General features: G+C 42.0%; 2 protein-coding genes across 7 annotated transcripts in view; both read left to right on the top strand.

The window, feature by feature from the left end:
• CATSPERB (cation channel sperm associated auxiliary subunit beta) overlaps window positions 1-20,448 on the top strand; it is a 103,488-nt gene extending 83,040 nt beyond the window's left edge. Inside the window, exon 27 of the mRNA XM_014445536.2 lies at window positions 20,249-20,448. Coding sequence (XP_014301022.2) covers window positions 20,249-20,448 — 200 coding nt within the window. The remainder of the gene's footprint in view (window positions 1-20,248) is intronic.
• A 97-nt stretch (window positions 20,449-20,545) lies between these two features.
• Window positions 20,546-21,816, top strand: part of PPP4R3A (protein phosphatase 4 regulatory subunit 3A) — a 43,329-nt gene continuing 42,058 nt past the window's right edge. For 2 of the 6 annotated variants that reach the window (XR_001345470.2, XM_014445540.2), the window contains exon 1: window positions 20,547-21,541. Coding sequence is in view for 4 of the 6 variants with exons in the window: in XM_014445540.2 (XP_014301026.1) it covers window positions 21,400-21,541 (142 nt within the window). In the remaining 2 variants the exon portion in view is untranslated. Of the gene's footprint in view, window positions 21,542-21,816 lie in introns of all 6 variants that reach the window. The other 4 variants (XR_002826352.1, XM_006103087.3, XM_014445541.2 and 1 more) reach the window with 3 other exon arrangements.

The raw sequence follows: 21,816 nt of genomic DNA, 5'->3' as shown, positions 1-21,816 counted from the left end.
TTTTAAAAAAAGAGATCCTATGGGTCAGGAGGAATTGTTGCAGTCATCTTTGGAAATGTAAGCTGCCACTTTGATGTTCACCAAAGAAATCTACTTGGGCTGTGGACTCAACTAGCAATCTACTTTGGAGACCCACAATATCAGTTTTGCACCAGCTCATCATCGTCTCAGCTTTTGACCACCAGGCAATGAAAGCTTCATTCCAAAGGATCACAAAATAGCTCTGACCAAGACTATTTTGTATAGACTGATGATTTTGAAATTTGAGTTTGTCAGCACCAGCAGAAGCCACCATTCAAACCTGAAGAACCAACATTTCTCTTTCAGTATCCACCTCCCTCCCCCCAACCCAAACCCATGTCATGTCACACTCAGTGGGCCCAAGACCCTGCACTACCCCAGGCAGCTCCAGGCTGCAGCAGCAGGCACCCCTGGTCATTTTCACACACGGCCATTGTGCGACTAAGTTCCACCCCACCACAACTTCCATCTCCGGGTCTCTGCCCCAAGGGAAAATCCTAAGCAAGAATTGGCTGAAGGAGTCTAAAGCGGTTGGTTGTTCATAGATGGATCAGCTATGGTCAGGGCACAGGGTCACGCAACGCAGACCTAGCCTTCTGCTCATTGGGACCATTCCCAGAGAAGAAGAAGAAAATCATTTTTCAGCTTGGCAAGGCCTCCACTTGGTGAGGAACAGGAAACGTTGCATGCAGCCCATGGCGAGCAGAGAGGATGCCTGAGAGGTGAGTATCAGGGACTGTGAAAATGGAAGCAACGGGCTAACTGCAGTGCTGTACCGATGACAGGACGGAAAGGGGGTGCGGGAGGCGGGAGCCGGGCGGGGGAAGAGCTGGGATTGGTGGACCAGGCTGGAAGCGGGACAAACATTTTTCCTTCCACCTCCAAACAAGGTAGTGTGCCCACCCCATGGCCCCATCAATGCGCCAGCCTTTTCACCAGTAGCTCCCAATGTGCAGCCGTGGCCCAGGCGGGGCAGGGCAGGGGTGCTGCCAGTCACCTAAGCTCAGCACCTTAGTTTATCCACCTCTCCCCCAACCCCGCTGGTGTGAGGAGCAAATATTGAAGGACAGGTAGGCCCTGAGCACTGAGAGGGCTGGCGGTGGAGGCCAACCAGTGTCCTTAGAACCTCAGTCTATCTTAGAATTGGGAGCCAGTCCCGCAGCTCACAGCTGCCATCCTCCTCCCTTCCCCCCCTCCTCCCGCTCTTCCCCTGCCTGCTTCTCCCCTGTCCTCCAGTTCCTCCCCTGCCTTCCTGCTCCTCCCCTGTCCTCCAACTCCTCCTCTGCCTGCTTCTCCCCTCTCCTCCAGCTCCTCCCCTGTCTGCTCCTCCCCTGCCAGCTCCACCTCCCAGCCTTTTTTACTTTCTGTCCCCTGTCCCAATTATAAATGTAAACAACTTTGTGAAGATCCTTCTATACCTTTCTTTCAGTTCACATGTAGTCCTATCTGCCAACCCACTATAAATTAACTGAGTGGCCACGGAAAGATTGATCTGGAAGCAAGGAAAGGAATGATTACAGGCTCTATTGTCAGTGATCTGGTGCTTTTTCCATGTGAATGAAAATATACTACAGCATCTGTTAGATTTTAAACCTTCAAAGGTTCACGTAGGGTGAAAGACTTTGACCTCAACACTTATAGTAGGACCTATGCATTTAAACCTTTTAGTTAAGTGGCTGCTGTCCCTCTCATTGAAACATTCAACTCTACCCTCAACCTCACATCAGCTTTAACAAGTCCTTATGGGCACTGTGCATCCACATTCTCTTGGTATCTGTTTGGAAAACCAAAGAATTCAGACAACAGTCATGCCTGTGAAATGTTGCTTAGTTACGTTTTACGAGTAAATCTTGGTTCGTTCCATATTTAAAACAGGGCTATTCTCATGCATAATTTTTCATTGTTACACACATTATAGTTAAAAGGTATTAGCATCATTGGAACACCTTTAAAACCATGAGAAACATGGACAAATATGTGGTGTTTAGGGACATTTACTTTTTTAGCGTCACGGTAAAACTTTAGGGTAATAGCAGTATTGCTATAAAGACAATGATGATGATGATGGCTAACTTGGTTTCTCCTTTCTGGAATGGCAAACATTGTCCCCTCTCCAATCAAGGCCTAGGAATACACTCATGTGTTCAGGGCGGTCAGAGTAGCAGCGAGCGGTCGCAGGTGGTTGCTTGTGTGCATGGTGGCAGGTGTCTGTAACAGGGGGGCCCCCTGGAGAGGTTGCTGGTAGTTGTGCTGACTGGGGGCTTCTGGGCATGTTGGAGCAAAGGTGTCTTTTTCTGATGGAAAAGAACTTTTCTGGCAGAGAAAAGTGATAACCATAGTCTCTCTGCCTCTAGACTTGTAATTGGACCTTCCTCGAACATTCTTGCATTCCTAGAATAAACCCTACTGGATCGTTGGGTTTTGTTTTTCTCGTACACTGTTGAGTCTGGCTAACTAGTCATTTATTCTGGACCTGGCGACTGGAAGTGTAACTGAAATGAGCCTATAATTTTCCTTTCTGGACCTGTGTCTGGTTTTGGCATAAATGTAGTTCAATCATAAAATGAGCTTGGCCGCTGTCCCTCTCTGCTTCCATGGAAGCGTTCACTTAGGACATGGGTTGTCTGTTCCAGAAGGATGTTATAACTCACGGGAAAGTGATTGACAGCAGGCCTTGTTTAATGTTAGAACAGATATGTTTATTTGTGGTACTTCTGTTTTTAACTTTATTCTATACTAAAGATGGCTCTTTTTTCTAATACAGTAATATATATGTCAGCTTTGAGGTGCCTCTTATCTTTCACTGTAGACTTTAGAAATAGCATATGCATCTTGAAGCAACAAAACTTTCAGATTCTAATAATTTGTTTTAATTTGGTGGAGAGAATGTTCTCTTTGTTTTCTTTCCTAATTTGAGAGCATGAATATCTATTCATCACAGACGTTCGTTCATTCATAATAAATAAATACGTAATATTTATTTGTTTGTTTAGCATGTGTGTTCCAGGACACATGCTAGGTGTTGGGGCTGTAAAGATGCAGAGAGCGTGTCTTCTTCCCTTATAGAATCTGGGATCTACCAGGTGGAAAAATGTAAGTTTAACCAAAAATATTCAGGTATAGTGCCATGACAAAGAAGTTCTTAGCAACATGAATAGTAAATGTAAAGGAAAGAAGGATTTAAACTCAATAGAATTAGCAAAGAGTTTGGGTAGGGGAAAGGGCTTGACCTATCTATAATTACAGGGAATGGTGTGCCTGTGGGGTGGGTCTTGAATAAGAAGAAGGAAGGGTATTGACACATGGGAAGAATAAGTTATTGTTGTCATCATTTTTGCCTTTTCCCTATGGTATTTTTTCAGATTATGGTTACGTTTTGAATAATGTTTGGGCCTTGCTAACTTTCCTAGGAATAAAGAGTCTCATAGGTTGATAAGCCCTCCCATTCAGGGAAATGCTGACCGTCATCATGGCCCTCGTGCTCATTTTTATCAAAATACGTCCCTTCCCCACCACTTCATACAGACCAAAAGAGTAGTGCTTAACACCCGATGTATTTCCTTTTTAACATTTTCTTTAAACAGGTGCCATTAAGATTGGAAACCTTTTTTTCCCCATGATGTGTTCTTTGTTAAAGAAAACTGATGGTGTTACCTAATTGATATTCCAAGAGAAAAAAAAATCAATCACAGTACAGGTTAAAATAATTTGTGTTACTTCTCTTATAAGTAGGTTATAGTTTAAATGTTAATTATATATATATTGAAATTTATTTTTGACTAAACTATTTTGAACCAAACTTTGAAGTTAATAATTGGTTTTAATCACTTTGCAATGTTAAACTTAAAAAATTTCGGTCTAGCCCAGTTGGTATGGCTCAGTGGTTGAGCATCGACCTATGAACCAGCAGGTCCCGGTTCAATTCCTGGTCAGGGCACATGCCCGGGGTTGTGGGCTCAATCCCCATAAGAGGGTGTGCAGGAGGCAGCCAATGAATGATTCTCTCTCATCATTGATGTTTCTATCTCTCTCTCTCCCTCTCCCTTCTCTAAAATCAATAAAAATATATATATATATTTTAAATTATTTCAGACTAAATACTTTCATATCTTCAAAAAAAGTGTCATGTAACCCAAGTTCCTGATACTATAAATATTTCAATTTGTTCTCAAAAGTTGTTTAATTCAGTATCTCCATATGGATCAATGAAGAGATTAACTCCAGATAAAAATTTTTATTAGAGGAGTAAAATTAAATAATCTTTCAAATGATAAAGGCAATGATGCTACTGAGCCACATCGGCCGGGCATGATGGTAGTTTTAGAAGTTTAGTTATAAAGGAACAACAGGGAACAAAAAACTTTGGATGTAAAGTATTTAACTTGTCAATTTTTTTCAGAATGAAAGGCAATGTGGCGAAGAAGAGTAATATGGAATCTGTCGCTTGAGGAAATAATCATTTGTAGTTATTGAAGTTCTGAGACACACAGGATGTTAAGATTATAAAATAAAGTCTAATGAGACTTGGCAAAGATTGAAAACGTAAGAATGTCTAGTGTTAATGAGAACAGCTGTTTGAATGTAGGTTGGTAGAATCTGACAGGACGGTAATTTGGCAATATACTTATAAGCTTTGGATATATTCATACCATTTGTCTCAATCGTTCTGCTTCCATGAATTTATCCCAATGAAACAAACTTAACTAACCACTAAGAATTAGGGGGAAGCAGGACTGATATCCAGAAATTTAAACAACCACTGTGGCCTAGAACTAACCACTGTGGCATAGGACCAACCACTCAGCATGAACACCTTCCTAATAAGAAGAGTCACTGTTTATAAACAACCACTTTTCTTACACTAACACATACATATGAGCCAAATGTCAGCCTGTATATGAGGATGTCCCCCACAGGATTGCTTAGAATAGTAATAATTAGAAACCACTTAAATGTACAATAATAGGAAATTGCTTAAATTAGTGTTGATACATCCATATGGTAGAATACAATAAAGTCAGGTTTTCAAGGGAATGACATAATACACTTAATGCAGAGTTAAAGAATAAAGTAATTATAAAATGCTATGCATGCTATGATCCAAATATACAGTACAATCCAACTTTTATTTAAAACATACGAATTGAGAAAACAGACTGCAAAATTACCAGCGGTTATATGCAGGGTAAGAGAATAACAGCTGTTTCCAATTTTTTTAAGTTTTGTAAATTTTTACAACAAACTTGCACTAATTTTACAAAAGACAAATGTATTTAACAATATTATGAGAAGAGATATTTTTCATATTTTGTGTTTTCTCTAGGGAACTAGGCTTTATTTGGAGACACTGATGATGAAAAAATTATGGTGATTCCTGGGTACAGTGATTCCTGGCTAGAGTTTCCTTATTACTGGAATTAGGGATAAGCAGAAAGCTCTGGTATTTGCCACATGCCTAAGAGAGTGTCAGTTGCAAAGACTTGATCCTTATGCAGCTTTAGATGTCAGATTGCCTTAAATGGTTGGTTCATTCCAGCAAATGTCAGCATTGGATTGAAAAGACTCTTCTACAGAACGAAGTGGTCTTAGTATATTGACCTGTGGTCATTTCAGGATTTTATCTTTAAAACCATCCCAGCTGGTAAAGGTAAGCTTGATATGTGGACTCAAGCTTTCACATCTACCCCAACTTTATTCAAAAAGTCTGTTTACTATATTTACTAGATGCACAATGAAATCTGGTTGATTTTAGGTTAGTTTTAGCAGTTATACTAGTAATTCCTTCCGAGAGGACATTTTTCTTATTCTCTTGAATTTTCAAAATTCTTTCATCTAAAAGTGCTAGTATTATTTTCATACATAGGTGACTTTTTAAAAACAGCTTTATTGAAATAGAATTTATATACCAAAAAAATTTGACCTGTTTAAAGCATATGGTTCAATAATTTTTAGCATATTTAGAGAGTTGGGCAACCATCACCATGATCTAAGTTTAGAATATATCATCAACTCAAAAAGAAACCTTATACCCAATAGCAGCCGATTCTCATTCTGTACTTCAAGCCCTATACAACCACTAATCTATCTTCTGTCTCTACGGAGTTGCTTTTTCTGGACATTTCACATACATTGAGTCACACAGGATGTGACGTTTTGAGACTTGCTTCTTTCACTTAGCATAATGTTTTAAAGTTTCATTTCTTTTTGTTGTCCAACTAGAGCAGTGATGGTGAACCTTTTGAGCTTGGCTTGTCAGCATTTTGAAAAACCCTAACTTAACTCTGGTGCCGTGTCACATATAGAAATTTTTTGATATCTGCAACCATAGTAAAACAAAGACTTATATTTTTGATATTTATTTTATATATTTAAATGCCATTTAACAAAGAAAAATCAACCAAAAAAATGAGTTCACGTGTCACCTCTGACACGTGTGTCACCTCTGACACGTGTGTCATAGGTTCGCCATCACTGAACTAGAGGCCCAGTGCACAAAATTCGTGCACAGGTGCAGTCCCTAGGCCTGGCCGGTGATTGAAGCATGGCAGTGACTCCACTGCCAGCACCACGTCACCGACACCCACCATGTTGTGCGCCACCCCCTAGTGGTCAGCACATGTCATAGCAAGCAGTCAAACTCCCAGTCTCCCTGTTGAACTCCTGGTCAAGGGGATAATTTGCATATTAGGCTTTTATTATATAGGATCCTATTCTATGATTTTGGATAATACCACATTTTGTTTATCCATTCATCAGTTGATGGATATTTGGGTTGTTTCAACCTTTATGCTATTATGAATAATGCTGCTGTAAACATTCACATCCAAGTCTTTGTGTGGATATATGCTTTCATTTCTCTTGCATGGAATTGCTGAGTCATATAGTAACTTTAGATTTAACATTTGAGGACCTGCCAAATTGTTTTTCAAAGCGGTTTCACTGTTTGTACATTCTTACCAACAATGCTAAGGGTTTCGATCTCCCCACATCCCTACCAACACTATCTATTGTCTGTCTTTTTATTGTAGATATCCTAGTGGGTGTGAAGTGGTATCTCAGTGGTAATTTTCATTTGCATTTGCCTAATGATTATGATGTTGAGAGTCTTTTCATGTGCTTTTTATCTGCTTATATAACTTTTAGGAAGATGTCCATTTGTTGAAAAGACTATTCTTTCACAGTTGATTTTTAATACTAAAATTTATTAGATATGTCTGTATTATAAAAAATGTAAACTTTTGGATGACTTAAAAAATATAGGAAGGAATAAAGAAGAGAAAAAAATCCATATTGCTACTACCTAAAGACAACTACTTTTAATTGTTAAAATATGCAGCATGTGCATATATATATTTAATTTAACTTACATGGTGTTGTGCTATAAATTTTATTGTTTCTTTGTGTACATCTAGTCCATTGCTTCTAACTAGTGCATAGTAATCCGTATTATAAAGATACATTTAGCACATTTTACCCATTTCCTTCATGATAAAACCTAGATTGCCTCCTATTTCCATGACCATGAACATCGCCACCACAACAAGCATCCCAGTACTTGTCACCTGAAGGGCATGAGTGGAAATTCTCCTGATATATATACCTAGAGGTGAACACGCTGGATCAAAGAGAATTCACATTTTTAATTTCATTAAGTACCTCAAACGATTGTTTCTAGAATGTCCTTACCAGTTTCTATTTTCATCAAAACTGCAAGAGTTCCCATGTATCCCATCTTATTCAACATTTAGTAACATGCATCTTTTATATTTTTGTCTTCTGGTGCATACAACATGGTGTCTATTGTCTCAAAATATATCTCCTGATTACTAATATGAGTGAGCCTTCTTCATACACTTGTCAGCTATTCAGGCTTCCCTCTGTTTATCATCTACTGCCAAATTTTCTTTTGAATGAAATTATTTCTTTCCTCAGTAATTTGCTTTAGCGCCTTACGTATTGAGTGGTTTTCATTGTTTTGACCATAATTGACAATAGGAAATATATTTCATAGCACAACCAACCCATACACTTTGTATAATACGTTAATATATTGTACATAAAGACTAATAATATACTATAAGTATATTATTAATTATAGTATATGTTGATATCAACCATATATAATTATTATATTATATATATGTTAATATGTATTAATATGCTATATATGCACATGTAAATATATATTTCCAACCAATATACAGTTGATGTAGACATGTCTATTTTTATTTTATTTATTTATTTATTTTTAATATATTTTTATTGATTTCAGAGAGGAAAGAAGAGAGAGATAGAGATAGAAACATCAATGATGAGAGAGAAGCATTGATTGACTGCCTCCTGCACGCCCCCTACTGAGTATTGAGCCCACAACCCAGGCATGTGCCCATGATAGGAATCAAACCCAGGACCCTTCAGTCCACAGGCCAGTGCTCTATCCACTGAGCCAAACCAGCTAGGGCCAGACATGTCTATTTTTAAGTTTACATTTTTATTTACATAATATAAACAAAAGGTTGATGAGTATATTCATCTAATACTTGTTATGCACTATTCTATTCTACACTCTTATTTTGTTTTTACCTTTTTTTGTACTTTTTTAAAATGCTGATTGCAATCCACTAAGTTGAACGGTCGTCTGTTCAACCAATCAAAGTGTAATATGCTAATGAATGCTAAGCCCACTCAACTGCTCATATGACCTGCACTGACCACCAGGGGGCAGATACTCTGACTGTTAGGTTAGCTTGCTGCTGGGGTCCAGCCCATCGGGACTGAGCAAGATGGGCTGGACACACCCTGGAGCCCTCCCGCAGTCCCTCCCCAGCTGGCCAACCTCCTTCATCCTTCTCCAGCCCCGGTCATGTACTGGTGGGGTCCCTCGACCTGGCCTGAGCCCTCTCACAATCCAGGACCCCTCGGAAAGCCAGTTTCAGCCCGAACCCACAGGCCAGGCTAGGGACCCCACTGGTGCATGAATTCGTGCACCGGGCCTCTAGTTGGTAATAAATATGAATGTATTGAATAAGACCTTGGCAGGTCTTAAGAATATAAATTGGATCAGATTTGAATCCCCTGTACTCCAGCAAGAGTAAGGCATCCTCATTGACTTGACAGCAAATATTTTACAAAGAGATCATCAATGTTGAGAGGAGAGTGAGGACCAAGGACCATCATGGTCAATGGCAAGACTCTGGGCGGAGTTAGGTGAGTTCCACAGAGTTTGGCTACTTCAAGTGAAAGAGCACCATTGGCCCATTCTATTTTTTGAGAATTGAGGATGGCAAGGACTGTGCAGTTTTTTAAGAGTGGAAGTGCTCACTGACTATTCTGAACAACCTTAGCAAGAAAGTGAGTTCCTCCATTGCCGGAGTCCATTCATTGTCTTCACTAGCTGAGTTTAGACAGAGACCCCCCCAAAAGCTAGTAGCCATTGAACGTCCTAGTAAAGGTCAGGGCTTGAAAGTCCTAGCAAAGGTCAGGGCTGTGCACCACCCAGTTAATCTAGGAACCACCCAGTTAATTTAGGTAATAATAGTTGAAGCATCCCCACCTTAGTTCCCTTAATTCCTTAGATACTTATGTAGATCCTTGTTGATTATTGTTAATCAGATACTCCCGGAAATCTATTGATGAGTTAATCAGATACTTTTTGTCTACTCCTGGAAATTGTCTGCTGATCTGTGCGTCACTGAAACTTCCTTACCCTAAGGGCTACTCCAGATCAATAAAAGATTGGAGCAGCCTGAGCATGGGTGGAAGTCCTTCGGGACTTGCCTGCCTGGTCCCCCAATATTGCAAAATTATCTTGTGTCTTTTTCTCTCATTTGTTGTGCGGCTCCACTTTCAGATACCGAACCCTACTCCACGCAGAACGTGGAGGGAGTGTTACTCGACACTCCATCACCAGAGAGGAGCAAAGGGCTTTCCCTAGTAGGAAAGTTCCTTCAAGCAGCAGCTTAGCTAGAGTTGTGGCAGTAGCCTATTTGCAGGGACAAGCTTTCAAGCATTCATTTTAGAATGCAGACTGTGGTTAGAACATATTTGTATCCACGAGACTTTGGGAGTTTATCACATTCGTTTGCCAGTGGAGAAAGGGACCGGAAGGAGCTGGCTGTCATCCTTGCTCCAATTTTATATTTTTACCAGGATGATGTTCCTGGCAGATGGGACATATTGAGGGACAATGCGAGTGCCTAAGTGTCCCCGCCAAAATGTATGGAGGAGACCTTTAAGATTTTCTCTATCATGATGTGTGTAATCTTATGGAGACTGTGGACCAATCTGGCAAATTCTCCCTATAAATAGGAAGGAAGTACCTGAGACACTGGGTCAAAAATGAGGATAAAGTACCAAAAGGCCGATGTGTGGCGGGCTGGCACGGCCATGGCACACTCAGCCCCAGATTGGGCACCTTATGTGCCACGTCAGCTCAGCCAGGTTCAGTGAGCCCGAGTGGGGGCGGTGAAGGATTAGAAAAGACAGACAAGAGAAGAAAGCCGGGCCTCATGGGACGCTGCCCTCTCGGATGGAGAGACAGCGCCACAGACTACAAGCCGTGTCTTTATCTTATAGCCAGATTCCAGGAGGCAAAGTAAGGGCGTGGTCAAAATGTTTACAACATTCTCGTGGGTTTCGATCCTACTCAATTACATGCACCTGAATTCTATCAAGCCCACATCACTCAGGCACGTGGGGCCACGTGTGCGGACCATAGGTTCAAGCTTACAACTATAGCCTTTGGCTATAATTGTGCTGGGAGGGCTCTGCCCTCCAGGCTGGGACTTGCACGTGGCCACGAGAGGACTGTGTCTTCTCATTAGTCCGAGGCTTAAACCTGTCCAAACACTGTAGCCGCTCTCCACACCGATGGCTTGTTGTGATCTCAAGAAAGGATGCCTAACACATGTTCTTCCCTTTCATGTTTAACAAGGGAAAGAGGTAGTGGGGTCTCACTTAGCATCCTGGAGAAATAAGTCAGGGCCTCGGTAAACCCCTGAGGCAGGACAGTCCATGCATAGTGTTGATTAGTACAAGTGAAGGCAAAACGGTATTGTGAGTTGGGGTGATAAAAGCAGAACATAAGTCAATGGTTATGAAGTGAGTGGTATGTGAGACTGAGGCCAAAATGGTGTGGGGTTAGGAACTAGAGGACAACTGGGTTTGACTTTTCTTGTTCACAAGCCTTGCACTGGCCAGTATCCCCTGGCAGTAGCTTTACTGGGAGGATGGAGGGACTAAGAGCACCTTGTCAAGGAGGCGTGAAATTACGGGTTGAAAACTGGAGGGCTTCTGCTTTTAGAGTATATTGTGGAGCCCTGCCTGGGTAGCTCGGTTGATTAGAGTGTCGTCCCCATACACCAAGGTTTTGGGTACCATCCTTGGTCAGGGCACATAGAAGAATCAACCAATGAATGCATAAACAAGTGGAACAACAAATCAATGTCTCTCTCTCTCTCTCTGTCTGTCAAATCAATAAATAAACATTTTAAAAATATATTTTCAAAAGATAATCCCAAAGTTATTTGAACATTTGCACAGAAAAAAGAAAAAAGTGAAAACTGCCCAGTTCTTTTATAAAGTTTATATAGCTTTAATAACAAAAATGAGCAAGTTTACTTTTGAAAATAGATGCAAAAATTCCAAGTAAAATATTGGTAAAGACAACACAGCTGTGCATAAAAAAATACATAATCAAATAGTATATTTCAGGAATACATGGATAATTCAGGATCAGGAAGCTATTTCATTACAATTGCATCAACAAGTTAAAGGAGAAAAATTAACTGATCATATTTAATCCTTAATAAGCATCTGATAAAGTCTGGCAGTTCTTTATTGGATGGAATAGTTATGGAGAAAGCAATGGCAAATTACATCTTTAAATAGTAAAACACCAAAGCCACATCAATGAAATTCAGGAACATAAACAAACATTTGTGGAACAAAGGTACAAAAGTCCCCTCCATGGAGCCCTTCTAGAATATAGGCATCATGCATTCAGGGACATTGCAATTTTCAGTGTTTGCAACTAATTCAGAATTTTTAATCTAGCGTGTGGCCAGATATAGTAGTAGGGCTCCAGTTTCTGGCCTCTGCTCTAGAATTTTGCCACTGAGAAAAATGTAAACTTTTTAAAAACATTGTTGTTTTTCTTATTATCTTATCAGGTGAACATTAATAGTTGTTCTTAGTTCCACAACAGCTGCTGTTTGTTGTGTTGTATGTACCATTTATTCAAGTGTTAGTTGGAATTCCCAATGTGCTTAAAATAAAAGTTTAAAAAATTATTTGGATGATATGGATAGCTACACAGTGGAAATAATCACTTCTAGTAAACTCCACCATCTGGCAACATGCCTTCCTGGTACACCACAGTTCAATATATATTTTTTAAGATTATTAATCATTTTATAAAGAAAAAAATGGCCGAAACCGGTTTGGAATTACTTTCCTCTAATTCTTAGTATTAGCTCATTTTTCTATTGTTCTTAGCAAAAGGAAAACAGATAGTTGCGGGCACATCCCCAGTGGGAGATGTGCAGGAGGCGGCTGATCGATGTTTCTCTCTCATCGATGTTTCTAACTCTCTATCTCTCTCCCTTCCTCTCTGTAAAAAATCAATAAAATATATTTAAAAAAAAAAAAGAAAAAAATGGCCTTGGTAAAGATTTTGAATTACTTTCCTCTAATTCTTAGTATTAGCTCATTTTTCTATTGTTCTTAGCAAAAGGAAAACAGATAGATGGATGAATTAACTAACAAAAAAATTAAGAAACTTTGAAAGTGATATAAATCACACAACCTAAGAAACTTTTATTCTTTTTTTAAGTCTGCTCAATTTTTGGAACCTAATTTTCTGGCAGATATACCACACACACAAAATTTTTTTAACTGTTCTGCTTCGTCTAAAATGTTGTTATCTGTCTTGGTAGCAAGGCACTTTATCTGATTCTTCTAAGAATACAGTGGGGCCTTGACTTACGAGTGTCCCAACTAACGAGTTTTTTGAGATAGGAGCCGTCTCTCGGGCGATTTTTTGCTTTGAGTTGCGAGCTAAAATTCAGGTTATGAGCCAGCTTCAGATACCCCACCGCTAGTTGGCGCAGCGAACGTCACAGTGAACGCCACAACATCAGCCCAGCATCATGTGTCTCACTCGTTCACTTTTTGATTTGACATACGAGTAATTTGAGTTACGAGCTCCGTTACAGAACGAATTAAACTCGTAAGTCAAGGCCCCACTGTAGTCCAGAATTTAAGGTCTACAGGGGCCGGGCATCAGTAGGGAAGCAGGACAAGTGAGACCTGCCAGGCGTGGCACGGGCTCTCTCAAGTGCCTGCTGTGAATCGCCAGCCGTTGTTGTTCTGTGGGAATGTGAGCAGTGTGGCCAGATTTCCCAATCCCTCAAGAGAAGTCAGAAATCCATTTTGATGTAAAATTTCCCAGTGTTTAAACTACACAGGCAAACTGAATAGGGCAGTGAGCTGGATTTGACCATCAGATCAGTGGTTTGCAACCTCTAATGTGCAGATGAGAAGGTTCTCCTGGTAAGGGACGTAAGAGGTGAGGCACACAGAAATCAGAAGTATGTTGGTTATTAAATTTTAAGAGATAATAGTGGCCCAGTGGTTCATTGAGCCTTCAACTCTGTTCCTCACCCCCTTCTCCTCATTTAGAAACATAAAGGTATTCTCAACTTCAAATCTGTTTAAAATACAGCTCTCTGCCAGGCATTCTCACATGTAGTTTATCGAATGAGCCAACACTCTTTTAATGTTTTTTTTTCTTTTTAATGAAGCTCATTGGGGTGAGCTTGGTTAATAAAATTACATAGGTTTCAAGTGTACAATTCTATGATACATCATCTGCATATTGCATTGTGTGCCCACCGCCCAACTTTTTTTTCTATTGTTTAATGTTTTAAAACTCAAGAAGTGAATGCCATTATGAATTTTCAAAAAGCCGACTCCTGAATTCAAAGAGAATGTTTGTTGCACGTCCTGAGTCAGGAACTAGCAGAGGGTATTGGGGGATGACCATTCTAGTGAGGAACATCTCCACCTTCTGGCACAGATAGGAAATGCAACAGAAAACAGTATAGGGAGCCACTAGATGTGACACGCTCAAATACTGAAATATTGAAATCCTTTGAAAATTCGTATAACATTGCAATTGCTTCTCTCTCTCTCTCTCTCTCTCTCTCTCTCTCTCTCTCTCTCCCTCCCTCTCTCTCTCTCCCTCCCTCTCTGCTTTCATAAAAAGTCCTGAGAATGGACAGATATTTGAGTCACTGGCGATCCATAATACAGGACGGTCCTCAATGTAGTGCTTTCATAAAAAATCCTGAAAATGGACACTGATATTTGAGTCACTGGCGATCCAAAATACAGGACGGTCCTGAATGTATTCTGAATGGATATCCCGTTCTCCTGAGAGTAATCATTGCTCGCATTTCAGAGGTAACATGCCCAAATTCCATGCAGCTTTATTTATTTTTGTACAGAAGACATAGTGCACATGTAATCACTCTTTTTGGTACCTGGTTGTAAAAGGAGGCTATAGCAGTCATGGTTTAAGGGGCACTGAGGGAAGGTGGGAGAATGAAAAAGTATAAAGAATAACTTGGACACTTTATAATCTGACCTAGAGCAGCCCTGATCATGTCAATTGTTTCTTGGTGTTTGTTTGGTTGTGTTTTTTGTTGTTGTTGTTTGTTTGTTTTTAGATTCCACATATAAGTGAAATCCCATGGTATTTGTTTTTCTGTGTCTGACTTATTTCATTTGTCCATCCATGCTTTTGCAAATGGCAGGATTTTATTCTTTTTTATGTCTGAGTAATAGTCCATTGTATATATGCACCACTTCTTCATCCATTCGTCTATCAATAGATACTTAGGTTGCTTCCATATCTCAACTATTGTAAATAATGCTGCAACAAACATAGAGATGCATATGTCTTTTCGAATTCATGTTTTGAGTTTCTTATGAAAAAACACCCAGAAGTGAAATCAATGAATCCTTCTTTCTCTCTTGTTATAACCCTTGTTTTAAAGTCAAGTTTGTCTGACAGAAGTATTGCTACCCCAGCCTTTTTTTATTTCCATTTGCACAAAATGTCTGTTTCTATCCCTTTACTTTCAGTCTGTGTGTCTTGATCTGAAGTGGGTCTCATGTAGGCGGCATAGGCATGGGTCTTGTGTTCTTATCCATTTAGCCACTCTATGTCTTGATTGGAGCATTTCATCCATTTACATGTAAAGTAGTTATTAATACTGATGTAGTTAATGCCATTTTAGTCATATTTTTTTCCCTTCTTCATCTTCTTAAAGAAGGCCTTTTAACATTTCTTGTAATACTGGTTTGGAGGTGCTGAGTTCCTTTAGCTTTTTCTTGTCTGATCATATTTTTATTAAGAGTGCTTCCTAGTCCTAGCTGGTTTGGTTCAGTGGATAGAGCGTTGGCCTGCGGACTGAAGAGTCCTAGGTTCAATTTCGGTCAAGGGCACATGCCTGGGTTTCGGGCTCGATCCCCAGTAGGGGGCGTGCAGGAGGCAACCAATCAATGATTCTCTCTCATCACTGATGTTTCTATCTCTCTCTCTCCCTCTCCTTTCCTCTCTGAAATCAATAAAAAAAAAATTTTTTTTTAAAAAGAGTGCTTCTTAGATATTGTTAGGCTAATTGTTGAAAACTGTAACAAATAAAGTTCCAGTCATGTTTTCATGGAAGACTTACAGGATATGAAATTGTGAAAACCCCTTTAGCCTTTGAAGGATCATATCCCCAGAGAATGTGAAGTGTGTAAACCTTAGAAAGAATCTTACATATAAATTAAATTCCTCTTCAGAAGTTACAATATTTCCAAAGAATCTTTCCAGGGAGTTTTTTTCTTAAGTAAATTAACTGTAAAATTTTAAATTAAATATCAACATTTTTGAGTATTCAAATAGTTGCAGAACATAAGTTTTTATCATTCGTAGGCTACTAAAAAGAATGGCAACTTCTGAACACATTTGTTCACTATGTATTTATTGGGCTTTTCATTTAGGGCTACCAGTGGATTAGTAATTTCGTATTACTATGACATGTAATTTACACTACGAAATGACATGTTGGCAGTACTTAACAAGTAATTTATAAAATGGTGTTTATAAACCGGATTCTATGTAATATTAGCAGTTAATTAATGTTTAACATTCAATTTCTGGTAAGTCAATATTCTATTTGACCTTATGATTTGCTAATGTTTAGAACTCAATATTCTTTTTCCAAAAAAAAGAATAATTTTCCTTTTTCATTATAAAGAGTCATAAAGATATCCTTACAGTCAAGTATTTTATATCGAACTTTCTCTTCCTTCGTTGGCATTAAATGTAGTTTGATTGTGATATTTTCTCAGAATTCAGCATTACTAGTACTTGTCTTGGTTGCATGATGTTCTCACCTGCATATTTTATATAAACAATTGTTTTGAACTTGAAAAAAATCTATAGTTATATTGAAACCTTGCTTTTTGTTTCCAGACATTCTGTTCCTTTAAGGGACTGGAATAGGGTTGTACACTGAGACTAATGGCTTCAATATGATCAAAACACTGCTGGTAATAAATGTAAGTAAACTGATTCAATTGCATTAGTAATGTAAATATTAGGCTGCTCTAATTTAGTTCCTTTTCTTTGAGATACTTAAAATCCTTTATGACTATTAATATAAAGACTTTTTAAAATTCTATTTATTGATTTTAGAGAGAGAAGAGGAAGGAAGGGAGGGAGGGAGGGAGGGAGGGAGAGAGAGAGATGGATTTGTTGTTCCACTTATTTATGCTTTCATTAGTTGCTTCTTGAATGCACCCTGACTGGGGATCAACCCACAACCTTGGTATATTGGGACAACACTCTAACCAACTGAGCTACCCAGCAAGGACCTAGAAAAAGACTGCTTAAGACTTTCAACCTAACTAGACAGAAAACAATGCTAATAATCAAATTGGTTTCCTAAAGACTCTTAATCATCTTAAGATATTATCCTAAGAGTAGCTATACTTAATTTTATTTTGCATCATATCACCTGTAGTAAGGTCAGTGGTGGCCCTTAAAAACACAGACCCATGTCCTACTTCCTGGAACCTCGGAATGTTATCTTATTGGGGGGAAGGGGGGAGGCCTTTAAGTTAGTGATTTTGAGATGGGGAGGCTGTTCTGGATTATTTGAATGAGCCTTAAAAGCCATCACAATTGTTCTTATAAAAGAAAGGCAGAGGCAGGTTTGAGAGACACACAGAAGACACAGACGAGGAGGAAGCAATGTGACCATGTCAGCAGAGACTGGAGTGATGCAGCCACAAGCCAAGAACACCTGCATCCACTAGCTAGAAAAGGCCAGGAACAGATTCCTCCCCTGGAGCCTCTAGAGGGAGTGCAACTCAGCTGACACCTCAATTTCCGACTTCTGGCCTCCGCAACTGTAAGAAGTGGATTTCTGTTGCTCTAAGCCATGCAGTTTGGTAATTTGTTACTGCAGCTCGAGGAAAGCAATTAGATAATTATACCCATAATCAGCATCTGGTTGGTGTAATACAGGTGGTTAAATACATGCATAACTATTCTCACTGACCAAAACATCTTTTCATCCCATTTACAAGAGCCATTTCTTAGAATGTAGGATGTAGAACATTTTCAAGAATGACATACATGGGATTTAGTTTTGTATTTTAAGAAACTTTCTTCTGATATGCTCCTTAGGTTTTATAGAACTCGTTCCTTAAGTAGATACCATGACTGTTTGAAATAAATTTTTGAGCACAGTCTAGATCTCAAACTTCTGACACATTTCATTTGGGAAATATAGATCAGATCTATTAAACCAACCTCACAGGGACTGTATAGATATTTTATAATATTAGACTTTTATATGTCTCTCCGTGTTTTACATATGTGTCCTTGAAATTTTTGCTTAAACTTCTGTTTTTAGCAGTGTCAGCTCCTGCCCAAGTTCTCAGCCTGCTGCTGACCTGCCCTATGTATTTCAGATTTGCTTAGCCAAACCCTACTATTATATAAGCAATTCCTCGAAATCTTTCTCTGTACAAATATATCCTACTGGTTGTTTCTCTAATAGGACCCTGACTAATACAGCTCAACTGTTTTTAAGATCATATTAAACAGTTCATTTAAACATAGTATTTTTTTTTTAATTTAAATTCTTTATTGAGTATTACATATGTCTTCCTTTTCCCCCATTGACCTCTCCCCGGCGGTTCCCACCCCCCAGCACATGCCCTCACCCCCTTACTGTCTGTGTCCACGGGGTATGCTCCTATACATGCATACAAGTACTTTCATAATTAATATTTCTTATAATACATATAATTTTAAATATTTTTTTATTCAACAAATAATCCCTGATATTCAATTCACTTTAAAAGTACATTATAAGAAAACATGATTTTTCCACAAATTATTTCAGGTTTGGTTTGGGGATCAAATAAGCAATAACGTGAGTACATTTAATGATACCTTTCTGTGTCAAAGTGGACAAAATTATTGCCATGTCTTGATGCTTGAAATGATTGCATTTTACTTTTTATAACAAAAAACAATTACTTTGTTTTTTATAATTTTCCAGGATTTTTTTAAATAAACTTTATTTCCCATCCACCTTCTTTCCATTCTGAGTTTGCGGAAGAACAGCTCAGGACCACTCTGGTGAGCAGTGAGGGCTGCAGACCAGTCTTCCTGGCAGGCTGAGCGCTCTGCGCCCTCAGACCTGCCTGCACCCTCAGGCTGCACAGCAGCCAACCGCAGGAGCGGGAGCGGTCCATTCACCCTGAAGCTCCTCCTCGGTCACAGCCTTTTCAGCAGCCACCTGCTCTTCCTCTTCAATCTCTTCAGGATCTCTAATTTTCATGTTGTTTGTAAATGATGGAACTCTCAAGCTGCCTTCTCAAACACTTCTTTGTAGTTGACACGCTGGGGGAGGAAGAGCTCAGGCCTCCTTCTGAAGAGATGGTTAGAACTCAAAGTTGCAAGTTTGATGTGAAATTCCTGTTAGTGTTCACCACCTGAACCTGCCCTGAGGGTAGACATAGCCACGTGTGGCTACTGAGCACTTGAAATGCGGCCAGAGGAACTGAATTCTAAACTACACTTAGTTTTAATTAAATTTTAAATTAAAAAATTGGTACTGTAGTTGATTCCGTTTTGGAAACATTTTAAGTATGTTTGAAATAACGAGCATGTGAATATTTTTTGATGGCAAATTTAATTAAATCTAAATACAGATCAGGTATTTCCAATGAAAAGTTAGCATCCAAATAGAAACTTACACTAAGGGTAATAAACACATTGCATTTTAAACTTAGTACAAAAAAAAAGAATGTAAAATGTCTCATTATTTATTTATTAATATTTTTAAGAGCTTGCACTCAAGAAAATTGTTAAAATAAATGACAGCAGTTTCTTTATCCTTTTACAAAGTGGCTACTATAAATATAAAATGACATATACGGCTCGCATCTTATTTCTAGTGGACACCCGTGATCTAGACAGCCTGGGAAACGGGAAAAGCCCCTCTCATGGTGCCTATTACTTGCAGGAAAGGAATAATCAGAATGTTATTTCTTATGAAGATTAACCGTGCTTAACCTGTAACTTTGAGAATTACTTATCCTGACTCCTCAGTATCATGTTTTATTCTTGTTAGTCCCTCAAGTTCTTTTTGCAACATGGACGGCTAGGAAATCATTGTGCTGACAAAGGATAATGAAATGGAGGCAGCAGCTGAATTGCAAGGTGAGGTTTCACACTAGTCACTTTCTGGTTTTTAATCCTCACCCAGGATATCCTTCCCAGTGATTTTTTGAGTAGAAGGGGGAGGGAGGGACTAGAGGAGAGAGACAGACAGACAGACAGACATGGATGTGAGACACGTCCATTGACTGGCTCCCCTGCACCCAGGTACGTGCCCTCGACCGGAACCGAACACGCGACCCTTCCGTCCGTGGGCCCACGCGCTGTAACCATTGAACACACCGGCCAGGGCAAGACTAGTCACTTTCTGGACTTGGTCCCAGGCCAAGAAAATGTCCCCAGTTTCTACACTCGCAACACCAGCGAGTGCCCCACACAGCTCCCAAAGCCATCGGCTGTCCTCTCTGCCCAAACCTGTGGCCTTTCCCAGGAGGTCCCCAACCGCCTCGAGTTCGAGAGGCTCCGGGTCCCCAGCCCAGCCCAGCCCCAGAGGCGGCCGGGAAAAGACAGTCGTAGAAGCGGGCGCGCCGCTGCGGCCCCAGGCCGAGTACCGCGGGCTGTACCGCGAGCCGCCGAGTCCCCGACAACCGAGCTCGCTGAGGGCCCAGAACACGAGCGCCACCGCCCGGCAGGAGGCGGGTCCACCACCCCACCGAATCCCCGAGCCGGGCTGATGACGAACACAGGGCGCGACGCACGCAGACGGATCGACGCACGCACGCACGCACGCACACGCCGCCCCGCGCTCGCACGACGGTGCGTGCAGGGAGCGCGAGGGAGCCCGGCCGTCACCGGCGCGACCAGCGTTCCCCCACCTCCGCACCCTGTGCTCCCGCCGCCTCCGCCCCTCGGCGCCCGCCTCCCGCCTCCGTCCGAGGCCTTCGAGGCAGCGAGGCTCCCGGCCTCGCTCCTGTCTCTTTAAATGGTGGGGTCAGCGGGCCGCCCCTGCAGCTGCTGCCTGGGTGGCCCCGCGCGCCGCTATTGAGGGGCGAACCAAGATGGCGGCGGCTTTGGCTCTGTGAGGAAGACGGAAGAGGCGGTGGCAGCGGCGGAGGAAAGAGGTTTCCAATAGCCTGGGGCGCTCGGCTCCTGGGGGCTCTCGGCGTCTCCCGCGCAGGGGGAGCAGCTGCGGCAGGGGCAGGCGCCTGTCGGCGTGGGACACTCGAAGCAGGAGAGCGGAGCGGAGCCGCCGGCTGCGGTGGCAGGGCCAGGTATAAGGAAGGAAAACATGGCGGCGGCCGCCTGAGGAGGCGGCGGCGGCGGCGCGGGAAGCGGCTTCGCGGACGACATGGTGGAAGCGGGAGCAGGACAGTGACCGGCGCCCCGAGTTGGCTCCGCGGCCGGGCGGGAGGCTGCGAAGCGCTGCGCGCCCCCCTCGGGACGGCCGGGCTGGCCGGGGCTGGACAATAGCGCCGAGGTCCCGGAGGCGAGGAAAGGCGGGGGCCCACAGCTCTGCCCGGGAGCGGGCCATGCGGGCGGCTGCGCGGCCCCGCAGCGGCCTGTGGCGGCAGTGAAGCCGGGGAGCCCTCCGCTTACGGGCGTCTTTCCGCCTCGGCTGCCGCCTCCCCGGCCCCTCTTCCTGGGCGACTCCGGCGGGGCCTCTGCCCCGGCCCCTGGGCGGCACGATGACCGACACCAGGCGGCGGGTGAAGGTTTACACGCTCAACGAGGACCGGCAGTGGGACGACCGGGGCACCGGGCACGTGTCGTCCGGCTACGTGGAGCGGCTGAAGGGCATGTCCCTGCTCGTCAGGGCGGAGAGCGACGGTGAGTGACCCCCCTGCGCGGCGGGACCCGCCTCCCGGGTCCCTTTTGAGCTGGTGGCCACTTCCTACGAGGACGGAGGGGGCGCCCGCCGCCTCGGGAGAGGGCGGGCCGCCGGTCCCCCGGCCCCGGCGCTGCTCGGCGAGCGCTGGAAGCGTTCTTGCTCCCGGCGCCCGGCGGCACCTGCGGGTACGAGCGGGGCCCGGCGGGTTCGGGCTGTGCCGCGCCCCCGAGGAGTGAGGGGAGGTCGGAGCCGGACCGGGAGTCGGGCCGTGCGG

The sequence above is a fragment of the Myotis lucifugus genome, unplaced genomic scaffold (assembly GCF_000147115.1).
Source record: "Myotis lucifugus unplaced genomic scaffold, Myoluc2.0 scaffold_463, whole genome shotgun sequence".
NCBI classification, from domain to species: Eukaryota; Metazoa; Chordata; class Mammalia; order Chiroptera; family Vespertilionidae; genus Myotis; species Myotis lucifugus.
The sequence above is the reverse complement of the archived record's forward strand: the minus strand, read 5'-3'. Positions and strand labels throughout refer to the sequence as shown.